The following is a 20,049-nucleotide window of genomic DNA, read 5'->3' on the forward strand; positions in this document are numbered from 1 at the left end:
CAACCCACAGGGCCAGATTGTGACTAGCCCTGTCTGGGTGCAGAAGAGGGTGTAAGGAACTCTCTCCCCTTGTTCACCTAGTCAGGGACAATCATAGTCCCCTAATATGTGATTCCTGAAGGGCTGTTAACATTAATAACAGTGGGGCAAGACACCCTGAAAGGCCTGGGGAAGGGAAAGTTAATGCAGGGCCATGGTCCCTTTCCCCTTCTTCACTGACTGGGGACCTATGTAAACAGAAGAGCAGTGCATACTGCAGCCTCATAAGAGAAGTATTAGAGCTGTCTCCTATCAATCTCTCCCTCTGCCTCCAGTGGCATACTTCCTATGTCAATACTGAGGCCAGACCAGACCTGAGCAGAGGTCACCATCCTTTATCACGTACATCTCTATGTTATGTTTTGTTTCTTTCTCTTGCATTTTGAGTATTGCCCTCTACTGGATACAATGAGAACTTATGAGTGTCAAACCCCATGGTGCTAATAGCTAATGGAGATTCTCCTTTAGTGCAAGTGCGTGTAGCTTGTACCTTCACTGCAGAAAGATGTGGGTCTCAGGTCCACAGTTTCAGTGAAGTTACAAGTGGCCACAATGAGCAGCACATTTGTCACTATCATAGCTGGCTGATACATATACAGGGTATGTTAATCTCACTGTCATGTGACAGTGGTAAAGAATCACAATGTTCTTCTAACACTGAAGAAGGAACTTTCAATAAAACAACATTATCCCTAAACCTACTCTAGTTTCACACTGCTTCTGCCTAAAACCTTCCTCAGTACTCCTCCCTCTTGACTTCACATGATAGATTTACAAGAACTGTACACATACCTTACACTAAGCTTAAAAGGAAGCATGTACACATGAGTGCTATTGAAATTCATGTTCTTTTAAAACCAGGTGACTGTAAAAGATGAAGACAAGCAGCTGGATTTTAACTCTGTAACTGTAACAATAGCAGTAAAAGATGAAAATGACAACATGCCAGTCTTGACTGAGGATAGGTTCTTTGGAATTCTTAGCAAAGGGACAAAACAAGGTAACAATGACCTTCCTGACTCCTTTCTCCAAGATCTATTTCATTTTTATTTTCCTCCGCCACTTGACTCATGTCAAGGTTTTTATACTCTGTGTGTGCTAATCTTAGTACATTTGATGAAATGTTCCATTTTTAAGACCATTCATTTATATAAACTGTATAATGTTTGCATTAGAAACAACTCAGAAATTATCTGCTCTCTGAGGACAAGGGGGTTAGAGGGAAAATGAACAAGTACAAAATAGCTTCCCTCCTTAAAGATAACCATAACCATATGTGTGGATGTGAGAAGCTGAGTGCCTTTCTCTTTGGGATTAGCACTTTTTTTTATTTGCCGTTTGGCCGATATATATGCAGTAAACAAGAGAGAAAATATAGAAACCATGTGACTGCTTGTTCCATAGCCTTTTGCACAGGGCTGCTGTTCAGTTGCTTTCAGATGTCAGTACAAAGTTTCCTGATCACTGATGCTCAGTAGTGAAATGTCAGGGAGGAGATAAGCAGGCTAAAAGGAGCCTATCTTAGAAGCTAGACTGTTCTATCATTAGTTTTATAGATAAACTTCACTATGTATTTTTAAACAACAAACGTTATTGCCTAACTGAGCATAAAGTCACAAAGAGATTGTTTTTCAAATGGAACCTAGGATAATTTCAGGGCTTTCCTATAGGGAGTCAGAAAGTTTGATATGGTAAAACCATCAACTTAATCTGCCCAGTGCCTCTAACACCTCATGTCAATAAAGACGTCTGAATGTGATTTAAGCCATCAGAAACACAGGGAAAGGTTTCCTGAAAATGTATTCCCTCCAAAGTCAAGCACTTCAGTGAAATGAGGTACTTTCCAAGTGATGTGTCATGATGCCATGAGATGACACATGGGCTGGACTACATCACCTCCAACCCGGCTCCAGGAGCAATTTAAAATGCCCAGTGCTCTGGCCAACACCACTATTGCAGTAGTGGTGGCCAGGAGTCTCAGCCTTTTTAAATTGCCAGTCCCAGGAGCACTCGTCCCCTCTGCCTTCCCTTTTGGCAGCCCTGAAACCCATTTTAGCTCAGCATCTCCACTGAGTGCATGCCAGTTGCTCTAACATCTCATGAGCTGTGATATTCTGTGGTAGACGTTGAGGTACTTTGAACTTACAGCCTCTCAACTGATGATCTCAACATCAGGCCTGGGCAAAATACGGCCCGTCCAGCCACCGGATCTGGCATGCAGATGCTGCAGGGAGCAGCAGGCAGGCTCCGTGCTTGCCTCACCCCACCTGCACGCTGCTCAGAAACACAGATGCTAGGTGGTTTTTCTTTAAAAACCACGAGTCTGAAGGGGATGGAGGAAGCTTTAGGAGATGCTCCTGCCCCCCAGCACAATCCCATTGACCAGTGTATGGCCAGAAACAGTAACAGGCAGCCATGAAGCTCAAGGGACTCCAGAGCACATGGCTGCAGCCTGTGCTGGGGCGGGGCAGGCAGGGAGGCTGATTCAGGAACCGTTGCTGGCTGGTAAGTCTCCTGGCAGAGCCTACCTCTGGCACCCTAGTCATTCCCTTCCCCCAAATCCTCTGCCCCCTCCTGTACCCATATCCCCTCCCAGATCTGGCACCCAATCTCCTGCCCCAGATCACAACCCAAATCCCTGCACCCCCTCCTGGACCCCAGTTCCCTGCCGTAGGTCACAATCCAACACCCTCCACCCTAGTCCAGAGCCCCAGGTCACAACTGCCTCCTTCACCCAAACTCCCTCCCTTATCCCAAGCTCCCTTCTGCACCCAACTTCCATGCCAGACCTTGCATTGCCTTCATTAATATCATGGAAGAGTGCTGCCCTCGACCACTTTCCAAATTCTTGGAGTGGCTCCCCATCAAAAATTATTGCCCATCCCTGCTCAACATGCTTCACAAACATTAAATCTCACAAGTCCAGTTGAGTGAAACAAAGGCTCAGTGGGTAAGTGTCTCAATTTGGGCACCTTGAACCGAGATATCCAACATTAGTGGACACTTCTGAAAAGTAAATTGCTCAACTAGTACCACAGAGGGGGCCAATATCAGAAAAGATGTGTGAGATCCACTTATACTAGTAGACTCCTTTAGCACTACCTACATCCATTCTATCCCATTTAAGCTTCAAGTGGTGACAGGACAAATTGTTTTTTCCGCATTAACCAATTGAGATGAACCCCAAAAAGGGGAGTTTATGGGTTGTCTCTATCTATTTATGTTTTAAAATACACCTTGTCCTTTCTACAGTAATGTAAAACATATTAACAAGCACGGTTTTAAAAACACTACTCATCCTTCTGTGGCATTACCTAAAAGGGTCCTGGTTAAACACTGATGTGGTCTTCACTGACTACCCCTGTAAAGTGAGAGCAAAGTAGGTAAAAAAATTCCCATCTAAGAAAGGTAGCATTTTATGCTAACACAGGCAGACACAAGGTAAGAGTCAGTGGTATTTACACTACTGAAAAAAAGATGTAGCTCCATTGAACTCCATTGGCTTATGTTGCTGCAAAGCAAGTGTAAGTAGGGGGAGAATAAGGCCCTTACTTAATAAAACATTTTCTTTGTCTGAAATCTGTAGTTGCCTCAAGTGTGACCGCTTCCTCAATGCATTCATGTGGGTTACTTTGGTCATTCTGCTTTGCATCATATGCCAGAAGGGGGTCCCTGACAGCAGGGTTCTTTGTATTGTGGAATGTTCTAAAAGTTTAGAGTGCATTTCCATATGATTGCAAGAGATGTGGCAGCAATCTCATGCCGCAGTTACAGAAGGTTTCATAGTGTGAAGGCTAAATGAATTTTAATGGGTACTTGTCATTTGCTACAATTTGTCACAAAAACTGGAGACGGAGGAAAAACAGGCAGAAAACTATACTGCTGCAATCTGAATGCATGTACTGGCATTTAACCAAACAGCATTTTCCTGATTCTATTTTCCGATGTGTATTAGTCCAACTGTTAACCCTTATGCAACTACAGTTTCCCCTACTACACTAATAACAGGAACTTAGCAGAATATTTAGTCTGGTAGTTCATACCACTCATCCCCGGGGAAAGGAGCCACTGAAGGGGGGAGGGAGGTGAAGGCAAAGGAGGTAGTTGCCCCACTACTCCCCCCAGGCTCAGTGATTTAAAAGGGCTGAGGACTCCAGGCCACCTATGCTGTTACCATGGCAGCAATGATGGCTAGAGCGCTAGGCCCTTCTTAATTACTGAGAGAGCTTGGAGCAGCACGGTCTGGGAAGCACTGAAGGCTGCCTGCCCCTAGCCCTGTCCCTTCTGCCTCAGGCCCTACCCCTTCTGGGGGGGAGGATCTAGAGTCAATGTCACCCCATACATACACATTGCCTGGGGCCCAATGAAGTCTGTCTCCAGCCTTGCACGGGAATGGCCCTTAAAGGCATTATTGGACCATCACTATGGCCTAAGCGGGAAGGAAAGGAGCTAGGTCAGTGTGCAGGTGCTTGGGACTTTGTCAAAGTCTGTTTGTGTTCTGTAATTATCAAATGACTGACGACAGTGTGACATCAGCACTTTATGAATACTAATTGTATGATCCATGAACCAAGTCCTGGTTTCCACACTCTTTCCCCACTTACACAAGGGGCAAGACAAAGGTAGAACTTGACTCAACACCAATTATTACTTAAAGATAATCAGTTCTGGTGTTTGAGTCAGACCTAAAATCATAAGACAGTGCTATTAATAAATAATAATAGCACTTTCTGGGAAGGGGTGGTTATATTTGCCTTCCTGTTTCTGAGCCTTTAGGGTACAGTCAGGTCACATTTTCAAATTTGTCTCTGCCACCATACATGTTAGATATTTACTTTTTTGTCCTCCCCTCACTAAAAGCTAAGAGCCATAACTAATTACATGCTTCCAGGAGCAGGAATTTAAGAAAAACAGCAACTATAGTGAACACTGGAAACATGGAATCTGTAAAACCGGGGTTATAACAAATGTGAGATTTAACTCATTGGTTTTATAGGACTTCAAGTGCCTTGGTTGAGGTGCTACATAACTGCAAAGCATGTATTTATTACTACAGGTCGAACCTCTCTAGTCTGACACTCTCTGGTCTGGCACCATCCTTGGTCTGGCATGATTTAGTTAGCCATATTTCCACATATCATGGGTGTGCCCGAGTTTCCCACAGTCCCATAAAGTTTGTTTACAGCCACCTGTCACCTGCCTGATGATTCTTTCTCTTTCCTGTATGGTTTTCTGAGATACAATCCCATTCCAGGCACATCCCATTTTCTTGGCACAACCAAACCCTCACTTTGCTTTAAGTTATGATAATAGGAAACTATATACCAAATTTGGTGGTCCTAGCTCTTACTGTTTAGGAGGAGTTGTTGAGCAAATGGACAGATGTAAAGACAGACTCACTCTCTCAAATATATAAGTAGATTCCATCTCATATATGGTAGCCATCTGAAGATTTAAAAGCTTAATTGATCTGAATTTACAAATGAAACTCTTACATGAGCACGAATACACAAAGCCAGGTTAAATAGTGCAATTGCAGAGAAGTTACACATACTATACTTATGCTGTCACCTTCAAATGAAAAAAAAATCAGGTATAAAATGCCTAGAGTCACAACACAGTTAAATTGATTTTAGAGGGAAGAGTCAAGCGAAGGAAGGAGAACTGAAATTCTGCTACAGAAGGAATTTTCATGCTGAATTAAAAAAAATTGTTTAGATAAACCATTGTACCACCAAACCCAATCTGTGATCTTTCTAAACCCAGGAACATCTTTCGTGCATGTTAGTGCTATTGACTTGGATGACCCTTCCACACCAAATGCCGATTTACAGTATAAAATTCACACGCAGACTCCAAGTCACCCCTCAGAGAATATGTTCCAGGTAGATTCAAGAACAGGGGCTATTTCATTATCTGCAGAAGGTAAGATATCGCTGGGTAGTTTTGTCCTTTGTATTGAACTGTCTGAATAATTTTAGTCCTTAAAATTGAAGGGTCTGAGATCAGTCATCTCCTTGTGTGCAGACATGTAGAAATCAAGCCAGCCCAGTAGATGTAAAGAATATTTTGACAGGTTTGCTTGTGCTCTCCTGTTGAGAGCTGGCACCTATGTTGTTTATGTACCAATAGACTGGAAAACCGCATTACATAGACAAGTCCATCTCACATCAAACTCACTCCGCTGATAAGGCTTCTGGATAATCCAATTTCTACACAATGGAAAAGTAACAGAGTGCAATATCCATTCTGTGATGGAACTCTTTTGTTACATTTTTATATATTACATTACCAGGGCCTTCCATTACCTTTGGTCAAGTAGGGAGCCCTTTCCAAGAGTTTCCATCAGGACTTGGATTCAGACTTTCAAATCACCTAAAAGTGCCAATCCAATCCCATTGCATTACTCATTTTAGTATCACTTCATCATGACCTCCAGGTTGAGTAGATCTTCTACCATCCTGGGAGGAGTTGGCTTCTAGTTGTCTTTAGCTGGGGAATCTGGTGACACAGCTGATATTGCCATACTATAGGAAACTATTTAGTCACAGATTTCTACTAGGTTTGTGCATACAAATCTTTCCATGTAGAACAAGGTTTTATTTGTACCAGATTTGTCTGAAGCTGCAGATTATAAAATACATCTGAGTGCTTAAACATTGTTATTCTTGAAAAATAAAGCCAGATGCTTTGTGTGCACCCACCTGCTGCATAGCTGGTAATGACAGGTTGTACTCATGGTTTTGTAGTGCAATGAGCAGTCTTTTAGAAATTCATTTTGTGCACATGCCAGCAGTTGTCGTGCGCTGGATGGAAAAATTGACAAAGACTGAGCCTATGTGAATGTATAGAGAAGTCAGGAAAGTGCAGCTAAATTAAGTCAATACAAATGGAGAGGGGATTAAATCAATCTGTAGTTTTTTCAGATCCATAATTCAATTCATGCCACAAATCGTGCCTAACTTATTATTTGCTATCAGTGGGGAGTGGGCAATCAAATGGCTTAAGAAAAAAAATAACTCTTGTAAAAAACAGAAGAAAATGGAACAATATTAAATGTTGGCAAAGAGAAGTCCTTAATAGGTTAAATGCCCGTTGCTGCTCAACAACAGACTATCTAGTGTTATGTTTTTTTCATTCCATGCTACAACAGCTGAAGAAGGGTTTCAGTGGATATAGTCTTAGCAGGTCCTGTTGTCTTAGACTTCTTATTTTTTGTAATTGCCACATATTGTAGAATATTGTATAACCAAAGAGAATATTTCCATGATTTTAATTAAAGTATGCATAGATTATTATAAACCCAAATTCCCTCAAAATATAGGAATGCATAGAGCAGCAACTAGAAAATAACTAAAGGATGAAACAGAAAGGGCAGGTGGGGCCAGATTTACAGAGGCCTGCATGAGAAAGGTACAATTGTTTCAACAGCACATTCAAATACTTGTTTTACATTGCAGCATAACTTCTCATGAAGCTGCAATAGCTCGTCATTTGTGCACGGTGTTACTCAGGGGCAGGCAATAATTTTAAAAGAGAGGCCACTTCACAAATTTTTGAAGTGGTCCCAAGCCGCCTCATAAGGAGTGGGGCCTCAGGCGGAACGGGGGGGAGCAGAACACTTCCATGTTCCCCTGCCCATAGATTCTGATTGACCTGGGGGTAGGGGAGTGCGTGAAGTTTTTGCCCATTCTCCCCTCCTTCCCCCTGCCCCCGAGAGAACCATCAGTTTTTCTAAACAGCTGGCAGTTCACTCTAAGTACCATGCAACCCTTGCAGGATGGGGGCAGGGTGGGAAGAGACTTTGCACACAGCCCCCCAGGACAATCAGCTGTCAGTTCACACTAAGCGCTGTACGCTCCTGGTGCGGGGGGAGACTTTGCCTGCTCCCCCGTCCCCAGGGCCTGATTGGCCTGGGAGCAGGGGAGCGACAGGGCATCCATGGGCTGGATCAACCTGCTTGGTGGGCTGGATTCAGCTGCAGAGGCCCTCTTGCCCACCCCTGCTATTACTGGAACATGTATAATTTAGGTGTGAAATGCAAGACCTAGGTCTGAAAATCAGGCCCTGGTTTTACTTATTTTTACATTTTCAGATGCTAGATAGGAGCTGTTACTGTATGTAAAATGCAAGTGGAAGCAAACCCAAGGCTGTGACAGTAGCTCTGTTTCTATGAGTCTGGGGATCAGGAGCTGCCTTGAAAAATAGTGAGTGGGTCATCTCATAGGAGAGCTCTCGTCTGCAGCATCTTAGATAAAAGCTAAAGAATACAGGGGCAGTCAGGAAGCATCTAAACTGCACCCGTAACTTGAAATAGCTACTCAATTTGAGCTACGCAAATTGAATAGCTTATTTTGAAATAGCTTATTTTGTAATTTGGTGCTGTCTACACAGTGCCAAATTTCAAAATAGCCCGTTGTTCTAAAACATTCCTTACTCCTCATGGAATGCCGTTTCCAGGGAGGTTGGAATAGCAAGCCTGTTATATTTTGAAATAATGGGCTTGATGTTAAGCAGCGGGATAGCTATTTTTGGGATATCTCCAGTATCCCCAAAATAGCGCTGCAGTGTAGACATAGCCTCAGGAAACAGAGACATGGCAATTTATTTGCTACACTTATTTCTGTGCTCTATTTTAATTAGAGGAATCAAAATGTGCGTATTGAGCCAAGCGTCAAACCCATAACGAGGCAGGGTCAGTGGGACTGAGACTTCGAGGCACATGGAGGCACCTATTCAAATATTCTTCCCAAAGTGTCAGCAATACAGTTTGGGACTTGACTTTAATTGTGCTAAAAAGAGTTTAGTTAAGGAAGAGTCCCCTTCTAACAGGGGCCAGAGGAAGCAGGCTGAGAAACTCCAGACTTGCATTTTATTTACTGATGTCACTCCTAGTCCTATTATTTTTCTAGAGGAATGAGCAATCTGGGATAAACCTTAGTGCCTTTGGTGTGAGGCAAAGTGCTGCCTCTGCTTCTCCTCAGAAACCCTAACAGCACTGCTCCTTGGATTCATGTCCGGCTTCATTCAAGCACTATTGGCTGGTTTGGGTTGGGATCACTTGTGGGTTTAGACCCTTTTGTCCAACTTGACAGCTGTAGGGCAGCAAGGGCTGTTTAAATTAAATCTGGAGTAGGGAGGGGGCTGCAAAGCCAGCCCCTGCTACAAGGCCTAAGATTCAATGTGTGAATGTCTCCACCCCTGACGTGCTCCATAATTCCCTGCCATCCCAGTCAGGAGGACTCATTTGCATATAGACAGGGGTGGTGGTTAGGCAATAACGGATTGGTTCAGATCCGGAGTGTGGGTGTGTCACAGGAGTTAGGGAAGGAAGAGATGGTGATTTTCTGTTAAAGAAGAGAATTGGGAGAAGTGTGACACACACACTAGCCAGGGCTGCACTATAGTAAGAAACATCCTGAAGTTATTTCCTCCACAAAGCTATTGGTCAGCATGAAGCAAATTGGCACTGACCATGGATGTCCAGTAGCCTAGGCAGGGGAAGTCTTTGCCTTCCCAAATCACCAGGCATGGCTCCGCCCACCCTCTGCCCCCAGAAAATCTGCTGTCAGTTTGCTGGAGGGAGTGTGGCTGCCTCCAGCGCCTGCCCTCCCCAGTCCTGTAGGGGTCAGGCAGGTGGGAGCTGTGCAGCCTCCTCCCTTTCCGGTGCTCCAGGGGCCAGACAGGCTCCCATTTCTTCCCCTCCCAATGAGAGAGGGTGCTCTTGGTGTGCTGATCCACCTTCTCCCCTCCCCGTGGTGGGGGCAGGGCCTTAGCAGAGGGCTCAAGGCTGTAGGTGGGTCTGGGGCCCCACCTCTCCGAGCTCCAGCTTCACTGCCCACCCATGGCATTGACCTCTTTCAGCACTAGTGTGAGAGCAGCAAACGCCATGCCGATGAATGCTGGGGTCCAAACGCCCTAGGATCCCAAAACAGCCAAAGACATGGTAGCATTGGGTGAATGGGGCCTAATGAGTGGGAACAGGATGGGCCTAATGAGAACCACTGGAAGTCATTTATCCTGACTTTCTGTGACAGGATAAAGTCATATGCTATGGGACATTTGCAGAACACATTTCAGGAAAGATGGGAAATTCAGGTCACTGCCTGTCCCTGAGAAGAATGGGTGATTCACCTTGAATTCTTTCCTGGCTTCAACTCTTATTTTGCCCCTATCACATCCCTCCCCAGGGAGTCCAAATGTATCATCTCTCTCAGCAAATTCTTCTACCGTCTGTGGCTGTTAAATGGCCTGCCCCAGCATTACTGCTTCCTGTAGCTTTAAGAAGTAGAACCAACTTTTGAGGCAACATTTGAGAGAAAAATATCCCACAACTACCAGCAATAAAAGATGATATCAGGAATACACTGTACTTACCACTAGTGTCCCAACTTCCCACAGAAGAACAAAAGTGGTACTGCTACCCCTGCTTTTGTGGAAACAGTAGAGCTGAAGTTAGTGTTCTATGAGTCAGGATGGGCAGGAGGATATAGGAAATTACAGAATCTGACCTCCCTACTGCAAATTAGCTGGTCTAATTGCATTTCCCAACCTACCAAAGGGGGACATTGTTTTCATGTCCCCCATCCAGTTTTCATATTTCTGCTGAAATGGATATACAGTAAAATGTATTTGATGAGATTCTCTTTACTTGCAGGTAGCTCTTTGCTAGACTCCTCCAAAGTCAGGAGTTATAAACTAGTTGTGCAAGTCAAAGACCTGGGAAATCAGTCTCTGGGCTATCAGGCATTTGCAAACGTGGAAATTGCAGTTGTGGAGAACACCTGGACACCTCCAAGTCCCGTTCTCCTTCAAGAACACCTAAATGTGACTTATCCAAAGATCATTTCAAAGGTGAGTCAAGAGAGCACATTTTTCAAATGCATGTTACTTGGTGGAATTGAGGATGTCACACCTCTTAGAATTGTTTCTAAGAGCTTTCCTGCATTAGCAGGAAAGGCTTTGAGCCTATAAACTCTTATGCAGATGAGTAACCTTGGGTATATGAACTGCCCCACTGAACTCAATAATATTGCTTACATGTGCACTTGCAAACCTGCAGCCTTCTGAAAGAACTGCTATGGTCAGAAATCTAAAAAGCCAGAGTAAAACTGGCATAGCAGCAGACTGAGTTTAATTATTAAGCATGCTGAAAAGCATTACTCTTCTGTGATCTCACAGTAATGACTGATGGACGTGTGCTTCATCCATGCCATAGTATTTAGCACCCATTGGTTTTTCAGTGATTTATCAATGTATTTATCAAAACAGTCCCAGTGTTTGCCATTCATATCCATATACACAGAAACAACAGCGGACGTCACTGCTATATTTCCCTAGCTTTCTTCATCCAAACCTGCCTGACCACCTGTAAACCTCTCCCCATCTCAGCAATGCCAGAAATGCAGCGCTGTCTCTGTGTAATGCACAGACACAAACCTGCCGTTGTTCTGTTTATTGGAACTCTGAAGGGAATCCCTCAGGAATGAACAGATGAAGAGGGGGAAAAAGGTTGCTTAAAATAACATTCTTATTTTAAACACAGCACACATACTGCACGGTCTCTCCTCCACTCCTCTGATGGCACGTCAAGAAATGCAATAAGGGATCTTTCAGTCACACAACTCCATGTACGTGATTTGGAAATAGTCATATGCGTTAAGAAACATAAAATCTAAACAAAGTTATCCAAGAAACACATTAGTGCTAGCATAAATAAATGGTGTTTAAATTAGAATAAGGCCTCCGTAATGGCTTTTCCCTTGTTATTTTGAGACTCGACGAGGCATTACACACAACCCGTTTGTAACAGTTACCATTCCACTTTCTCCTTGTTAGGAACTGTTCTGCACTCATGGAGCTGAAAGGGTTTATACTTGTAAAAACAACTGGCAGGTCATATTTTACTAGGGCTGTACAGTCTAAACAAAAGTGTTTGTAGCTACAACATTTCTATGGCAACAGTAAAAAATTGCTCTGAGTTTGCTTGTCCACTTTCCCTTATAATATCTGGCCTTAGCCTGCTTATCCCTTTTCCCTTGATGTTATGATATTGCAGACCTTAAAAGAACCAATTTAAATCTGAAATTAAATTTCTAATCTGAAGTGATTTAACTTTCAGTCTGTTAAAGAATGCCAGGCAAATCTTTCAATGATTTGATTTAGCTTTGGATGGTGAGCATATATAGATTATGCCACAGAATTACATACTTGGACTACCTGTCCCAAAGTTTCCTAAGAATTGTTATCATCCAGTGATCAAAGCATTATTAGCCATTTGAATTTTATATACATGGTGAATGGGGAACAGTGGACATTTGCCATTTCATCTGCAGCCTGAACATCAATGATAGTACCTTATACCAACTAGTGCATGTCACTAAAGGGTCTCAAAGCACACTTAGGGTAGGTCTACTCTGTGGCGCTATTTCGGGATATTTCCAGTATCTTGAAATAGCTATTCTGTATCTTTTAAACAAGCCTGTTATTTCAAAATAGCTTTTGAAATAACGGGCTTGCTATTCTGATGTCCCTGTAAACCTCGTTGCACGAGGATAAGGGATGTTTCGGAATAGTGCTCTATTTCGAAATTTGGGACTGTCTACAGTGCCAAATTTTGAAATAAGCTATTTGAAATACACTCATAATTAGCTATGCAATTTTCATAGCTCTCATTGAATAGCTTATTTTGAGCTACGGGTGCAGTATAGACGTACCCTTACAGACATTAAGTATTTAAGCCTTGCCAGCCCTCCAAAGGGCAGGTAGGCAACTACTATGCTTATTTTCACAGTAACAGAGCCACATTGATGTTCAGGCTGCAGATGAAATGGCAAATGTCCACTGTTCCCCATTCACCATGTATATAAAATTTAAATGTCTAATAATGCTTTGATCACTGGATGATAAGGTTTGTGATGAAGACCCACAAACCTAATTAAAATCAATAGGATCTGCTCAGCTTTGAAAAATCTGGCTCTGAGAGACTTGCCAAAGGACATACAAAAAAAATCTGATGGTATTAAGGATCCAGTCCAGTTCTTTTGGTTCCTAGAACCATGCTGTAGCCAGCAGACTACATCTATACAACACATTCAGATAATATAAGTTGCTTTTAAAAGTCTTTTGTGGCAAAAGAATGGCAGCTTGGTTTTCAACCACAGCAGTTTTAAAGACAGATACACTTTGTCTAGGAATCATAGCAATGCGGCTTGTTCCAAGTCTCACCCCTTAGCCTACCTTTTAAAAAAGTGCACATAATTTTAAGGTAAGGTGCTGGACGGGTATCTCCAGTGATCAACAGCTTCCATTCATCCATAAAACAAAGAAAAGATGGGTGCTGATTGTGCAAACAAACCCATGATGCTGTGCCAATATACCTCAAGGCTGGCCTGAATGGAAAACCTTATTGGAGTGAGAAAGTATTTCATTTACTGTGTATAGTCAATGTCTTGTTTCTCTTCTGAGAAGGCCAACAAAGGTGCCAATAGTGATCATTGTGACAATGCCTATGGGTGACCACTTGTTTGCTAGGACTGAACTGAGACCACCAACTTGTTTCAGTGTGCCCATTCAGGAGATGGCACCTTTCCTGTTTTATTGGACATTTCCTGTGAAACTTGGAATACTGGTCATCTGTGTGACTATCTACCCCCTTGATACCAGGTTAATTGGAATAGCGGAGAAGTTCGTTACTATCTGAAGGAGAGCTTCCCTCAAGGCCTTTTTTCAATTGACCTAGAAGGGAATATCTATGTGACACAAGAAGTGGACAGAGAAAACCAAGCAGAGGTACGTATGAACATAAGGATCAAATAGGGACCCTACCTGAGTTAGTCCAAAGTGAGTATCCAACCCTTAATTAGCACTAAGATTTGACTAATGAGAAAATTCACTGGATACTTACTCACAAACCTTCATGTGTGTGAAACACAATAATAAAATTAGAACCATGCAACTAGAGTCTGTCTATGTACTTATATGGCCTTCATCACAGGGAAGTTGGAAAGTACTATTATCCCTATTTTACAGCTAGATAGGGAAATAAGGCATGGACTAGATTAAGTACTTGCCTAAGTTCATATAGAAAGTCTGTGGGTTGAGCCAAAAGTTAAACCTAGCCCAGTTCCCTATTCCTTAGGCTATCCTTCCTCCCTTATTAGAGACAGATTCTGCTATCATTTATACCAGTGGTACGCAACCTTTTTTGATCTGTGACCCCCATACCGCGGGGGCTGCCAACTGCCGGGCCCAGCCCCCAGCCTGCCAGATCTAGGTGCTGTGCCACGGGGGCTGCCAACTGCTGGGGCCAGCCACTGGCTGGCCGGATCTAAGTGCCACGCCGCACGGTTGCACACAGCCCCCGGCAGGCCAGATATAAGCGTCGCGATCCCCTGGGAAGACATCCGTGACCCATTGGTGGTCGTGACCCACGGGTTGCGCACCACTGATTTATGCCAGTGGCCCTCTGAAAAGAACAAATTCAGATTTTGGCCTATGCTGTGTTGAAAAGAATCCCCAGCTGGGAGAGAGAGCATACAAGGCTATCTGGAGCATTTCTGAGGCAAAAGGGGAGGGCTGCATAGAATACTGCTATTCTTAAGAAATCCCTGGCTGCAACTGGCCTTTGGGGTCCCTTCTCAATTTGTTCCCCGGAATCACCTGGGGAATAATGAGGTGGCACTGAGTGTGGATTCTGAGTGGAGCATGGCCAGACTCAAAGATCTGGGACCTTACTGTCTGCTCAGTTTTGGTCTACATGTTGATAAGAGGTAATGTCCTGGCCACAATGCCATGCATCACACTTTGCCAAGGTGATTGTTTAGAACAGGAACTATTGATTTTTCTGTATTAAGGGAACATATGGACCTAATATTTATAGCAGGAGTCCTGGGCCTTCCCTAGAGTAGAAAAGCCTGCATGCTTGGTTTCTAAAGTCTGCTTTCTACCATTAGTGATGCAAGTTTTATCTTCAAACTCTAGATCAGGGGTGGGCAATAATTTTTTGTCGGGGGCCACTTCAAAAATTTCTAAAGCAGCCTCAGCCACACCAGAAAGGGCGGGGCCTTGAGAGGAAGGGGTGGGACTGGGATACTTCTGGGTTCCCCACCCCCAGACCATAATTGGTCTGGGGGTGGGGGAGCGCCTTTGCCCACCCTCCTCTTCCCTCTAGGTGACCATGCCCCTGGCTGGGAGGAGACTTCCCATGCTCCGCCACCCCCAGGCCAATCAGGTCCTGGGGGCAGGGGAGTGTGCGAAGTTTCCTCCGCTCTGTCCCTGCCCTGCATGACTCTTAAAAGTGCCACGTGCTCTTGGCAGGGCGGGAGGAGGCTTCATGTGCTCCCCTGCCCCCAGGCCAATCAGAGCTCGGGGGCGGGGGAGCATGCGAGGACTTCTCCTGCCCTGCCAGGAGCGCGTGGCGCTTCTAAGTGCTGCATGCTCCTTAAAGGGCGGGGCCAGGGTGGAGGAAACTGATTAGCCTGGTGGTGGGGGAGCACGCAAAGCCTCCTCCAGCCTCGTCAGGAGCGCATGGCGCTTCCAAACCCTAATGGGCTTTGGGGCGGGGGAGCGGCAGGGCCTCCGTGGGCCGGATCCACCCACCTCATGGGCCGGTTCCGGCCCTTTTCCCCACCCCTGCTTTAGATCCTTATCCCTGGAATGTATCAAGCCGAGTACACCATGTCCAATGAAGTGCAAGTCTAAAGGCCTGGTACAAAAACCTCTTTATTTTACTGTAATTTGAACCTTGATTCTATACTACCTCTATAGTTCATAAATAGAATGACATTCTGGCTCTCTCTTCCAGAGACATGCTAGTCCAGAAACAATTATTAGCTCATGGGACAAAGTCTCATGTTTCGGCTATGATCCAAGATTAATATATTTTGGTAAAGCTTAGTTTCCAAGTGAGACTGGGCTGGTAACTCAACTGTTTATAGTATCCACTGTCATGATTCACATTGAGTATAGAGTAGCATATCAAGAATTAATTTTATATGGCTCACTTTCTCCAGCTAGAGGGACAATCTGTAGCACAGAAAAGGGAAAGAGGAGAGAATTATAAATATCATGAGTCCAGTCCTAAACTCCTTCTCTTCAGCAGGTTTCAATAGGAAATTTGCCAGATTAAGTCGTACAAAATTAGGCCCTATGTAACTGATAAGAAGTCTCATTAAAATTCTGTACAGTGTAATAGAGAATGGTAACTAGTGGAATTTCACACTGACTTGTATCCCTGCTATGATAGTCTCTGGCATGGCTTAAAAAGAAAGCATCTCATTCTTTATTGAATTCTATAGACTTTTAGAGTAATTTCTATAGAACTCCCACACAGTTTTTCCAGAACACATTTGTTCCATCCCAATTGCACTCAGTAGGGATTTTTCAAAAGGGCAACTATCAATGCTAAGTGCTATTAAATGAATAATGTTGATTAAATCTTAATTATACATTTTCTTATGAATTCATTTGAACATGGTCAGTATGAGATTCAGATTTTTGCTCAGAACAAGGATGGAATGTTGTACAGTGATCCACTAAAGCTCCTGATAACCGTGACGGATGTGAATGACAATGGGCCAGTATTCTCCCAGGAGATTTATCAGGTAGAACTCAAGGAGAACACAGTCAAAGGTGGGTGTTGTCTGTCTGTAGCACTACAGGAAGCAAAATGGTTATGGTGGCCACCATGTGGCTAGGAGCACTACTGATAATATGGCTATTCTGTACCTCAGGCCCAGTCATACAGGCCTTACAAGGCAAGGCATCATTGAGAGCTTTGCTTGCACAAGAAGCAGGAAGTATAATTCAGAGGGTCATAGATTTTTAGGGACAGAGGGGCCATTAGGATCATCTAGCCTGACTAGGAGTGGTCTGAGGCCGGCTGCAGCAGCTGGCGCCCTAGGTGGGGTGGCACAATTGGCGCCCCTGCCTGCACAGCCATCAATGGCCGTGACATCATCATGGGGCGCCTGGACCAGCGGTGCCCTAGGCATCTACCTAGCTCACTTAGGCTCACGGGCCACCCAAGCCTGACCTAAAATAAAATGCAAGGAGAAAATTTGAACTCAGTCCCCTGGCATTCAAAGGGGAGTGTTTGCTCCTTTAAGTCTCTATGGGTATGTTTACACAACAAGGGTATTTCGAAATAACTTATTTCAGAATAGTAACTCCAGAAATAACTATTTCAAGAGATCATGTCCAAACTACAGGCAGTCCTCGAGTTACGCGGATCCGATTTATGTCGGATCCGCAGTTACGAACGGGGCTTTTCTCGCCCCGGAGGACGAGAGCGGCGGGACGCCCAGATGCGCCGCGGTCCGCCACCCCCATCCTCCGGGGCGAGAAAAGCTGCTCCCCGTCTCCCTGGTCTGCAGGGAGACGGGGAGCAAAGCCTTGGAGTACACCCGCAGCAGGACAGCCCAGGCGCGCTTGAGTTGTCCCCCTGCGGGCGTGCTCCACGGCTTTGCTCCCAGTCTCCCGACCAGCAGACCAGGGAGATGGGGAGCAAAGCCTCGGAGCACGCCAGCAGTGGGACAGCCGTGGCGCACCTGGACTGCCTGGACTGTCCTGCTGCCCGCGTGCTCTGCAGCTTTGCTCTGTGTCTCCCAGGTCAGAAGACCAGGGAGACGGAGCAAAGCCGTGGAGGACTTGGGCGGTCCTGCCACCCCCATCTCCCTGGTCTGCTGGGGGGGGGTGCATCTAGTGCCCCCCTCCCCCAGCAGACCAGGCTTTTCTTGCCTACCCCTGGGGTAGAGCAGCTGGGGGCTGCCGGGTTGGTCCCGCAGCGCCGCTCCGGACCAACCCGGCAGCACCCCAGCTGCTGCCCCAGGCGTCCTGATTCAGCCGCTGCTGGTCAGTTTCAGCAGTGGCTGAATCAGGACACCTGGGGCAGAGCAGCTGGGGTGCTGCTGGGTTGCTCCAGTAGCGCCGAGGAGCCGCGCTACTGGAGCAACCCAGCAGCACCCCAGCTGCTCTGCTCCAGGCATCCCCAAGTCAGCCGCTGCTGAAACTGACCAGTGGCTGACTACAGGAAGCCCGAGGCAGAGTTGCTCTGCCCCAGGCTTCCTGGAATCAGCCGCTGATCAGTTTCAGCAGCAGCTGACTTGGGGACGCCTGGGTTTCTTAAGTTGAATCTGTATGTAAGTCAGAACTGGCGTCCAGATTCAGCCGCGGTTTAAACTGATCAGTTTCAGCAGCGGCTGACGCCAGTTCCAACTTACATACAGATTCAACTTAAGAACAAACCTACAGTCCCTATCTTGTACGTAACCCGGGGACTGCCTGTACAGTGAAGCCTTGAAATTAGTCCCAGGCAGGCTCCCCTAATGTGGATGCACTACCTTGATTTAGAGCCCCAGGAAGCACAGGGATGTAATTACTTTGAATGGCCCTTGAGAGGATATATTTTGAAATAGTATTTTCAAAATAGGCATTATTCCTTGTGAAATGAAGATTTTATTATTATTCTGGAATAAGAAATCTGTTATTCTGAAACAGGCTTGCTGTGTGGATGCTCACCTTGTTATTTCAAAATAATGTGAGTTATTGTGAAATAACACTGTAGTGTAGACGTGCCCATATATGTGAGCAGCTTCAAGAAATGGTTCATGGCAAGCTAAATACTAACTAAATCTTGTATTTGTCTTATAAAATTTATATAAAAATTAAATATGAACCAATAGGTCTAGTCAAACAGGGAAATAAAAGTTTGTAATTTAATTATGGGAAAATTTGGCAACTATATTACCTAAAATGGTACTTGCCTATACTAAAGTTACCTATAATATCTAAATGGGTGTGTTCATTTCTCATGTTCCTTATGTCTAGTTTCTTGTTTTGGTTGTGTTCCTGTGAAGATACAATGTGCCCACATATGAACTGAATCCTGTATATGTAAAACTTGGTCCAATCCATAGATCAAAACACACTGATCCTGGGGAAAGTTTGGATCTGGTTCTAAATGTTGCTGCTTGGGCTCATCTCTTATGCTAAGTGAAGAGGTGAAATGACAAATAAATCACTACTTTAGAAAGTCATTTTTTAAATTGCTGTGTTTGTAGTTCCTTTATTCCCGGGTAACCGGTGATGTTTCTCTGCATGCAGGGAGTCAGATTCTCACAGTCAAAGCAGAAGATGCTGATGACCCAAAGACCAACAATGCTAAAATTGCTTATGAGATATTGAACCAGGAGCCTCAAGTGTCAGAAGGCTTTTCATTTCGTATTGGAAAAGACACTGGAGTGATAACCTTACAGGTCTCTGAACTGAAGACCAATGCTGCAAAGCACTATCAACTTCTTGTTCTTGCAACAGATCTTACCGGGATGGAAGGAGGTATGTTTTCTGAAGGATCAAGGGATCTGATCACTGAGTTGTTACTAAGTTGTTGCAGTGTCCAATGTAAACAAAACAAAACAAAACAAAAAACAAAAAACCCCTCACCTAAACAAACACTCCCTCAGTTAAATACATTGATTAAAGTGCAGATGGCATGAATTATCACCACATGAATGCAGCAAGTCCAAAAACAATTGCCTTTTTTTGGGAAACTGTTCAGTATCATAGGTCTCCCACATGTAAATATGTAATCAGACAGTAGCCGTGACATTCAGCTTCCCTGGGTTGCTTAATAGATTTGTTATGTGGCCCTCTATCTTATTGATCATCCCATGATACAGCACCAGGGGAGCTCATGAACCTGCTGGTTTTCATCATGGGGTGCAGTTTATCAGCTCCGACACGGCCAGTTTCTCTCCAGTGAAATTAGCCTCCTGCCTCCCTGGGAAAAAAAATGAGTATTTTGTACAAGGTGGCAGAGCCTGGACTACAATTCAAGAGCCAAATTCTCAGCTACTGTACATTGGTGTAACCCCAGTGACGTGAATAGATATGTTGATGCAAACCGAGAATGTGGTCTCAGTCTCATCTATTAACCAATGTACAGGTTGAAACTCCATAATCTGGAGTTCCCTGGTCCAGCATCATCAGGGATAATCTGGTGGGCTGGGG

At 44.5% G+C, this 20,049-nt stretch overlaps 1 protein-coding gene across 3 annotated transcripts in view; it reads left to right on the forward strand.

Annotated features, from left to right (window-relative positions):
- The window catches only part of CDH16 (cadherin 16), an 82,973-nt gene that overhangs the window by 22,437 nt on the left and 40,487 nt on the right, over positions 1–20,049 (forward strand). For all 3 annotated transcript variants that reach the window (XM_075940061.2, XM_075940063.2, XM_075940064.2), the window contains exons 5-10: positions 901–1,039; positions 5,806–5,964; positions 10,697–10,893; positions 13,705–13,830; positions 16,521–16,671; positions 19,144–19,374. In XM_075940061.2, coding sequence (XP_075796176.2) covers positions 901–1,039; positions 5,806–5,964; positions 10,697–10,893; positions 13,705–13,830; positions 16,521–16,671; positions 19,144–19,374 — 1,003 coding nt within the window. The remainder of the gene's footprint in view (positions 1–900; positions 1,040–5,805; positions 5,965–10,696; positions 10,894–13,704; positions 13,831–16,520; positions 16,672–19,143; positions 19,375–20,049) is intronic.

Source organism: Pelodiscus sinensis, chromosome 12 (assembly GCF_052426305.1).
Source record: "Pelodiscus sinensis isolate ZL-2025 chromosome 12, ASM5242630v1, whole genome shotgun sequence".
NCBI lineage: Eukaryota > Metazoa > Chordata > Testudines > Trionychidae > Pelodiscus > Pelodiscus sinensis.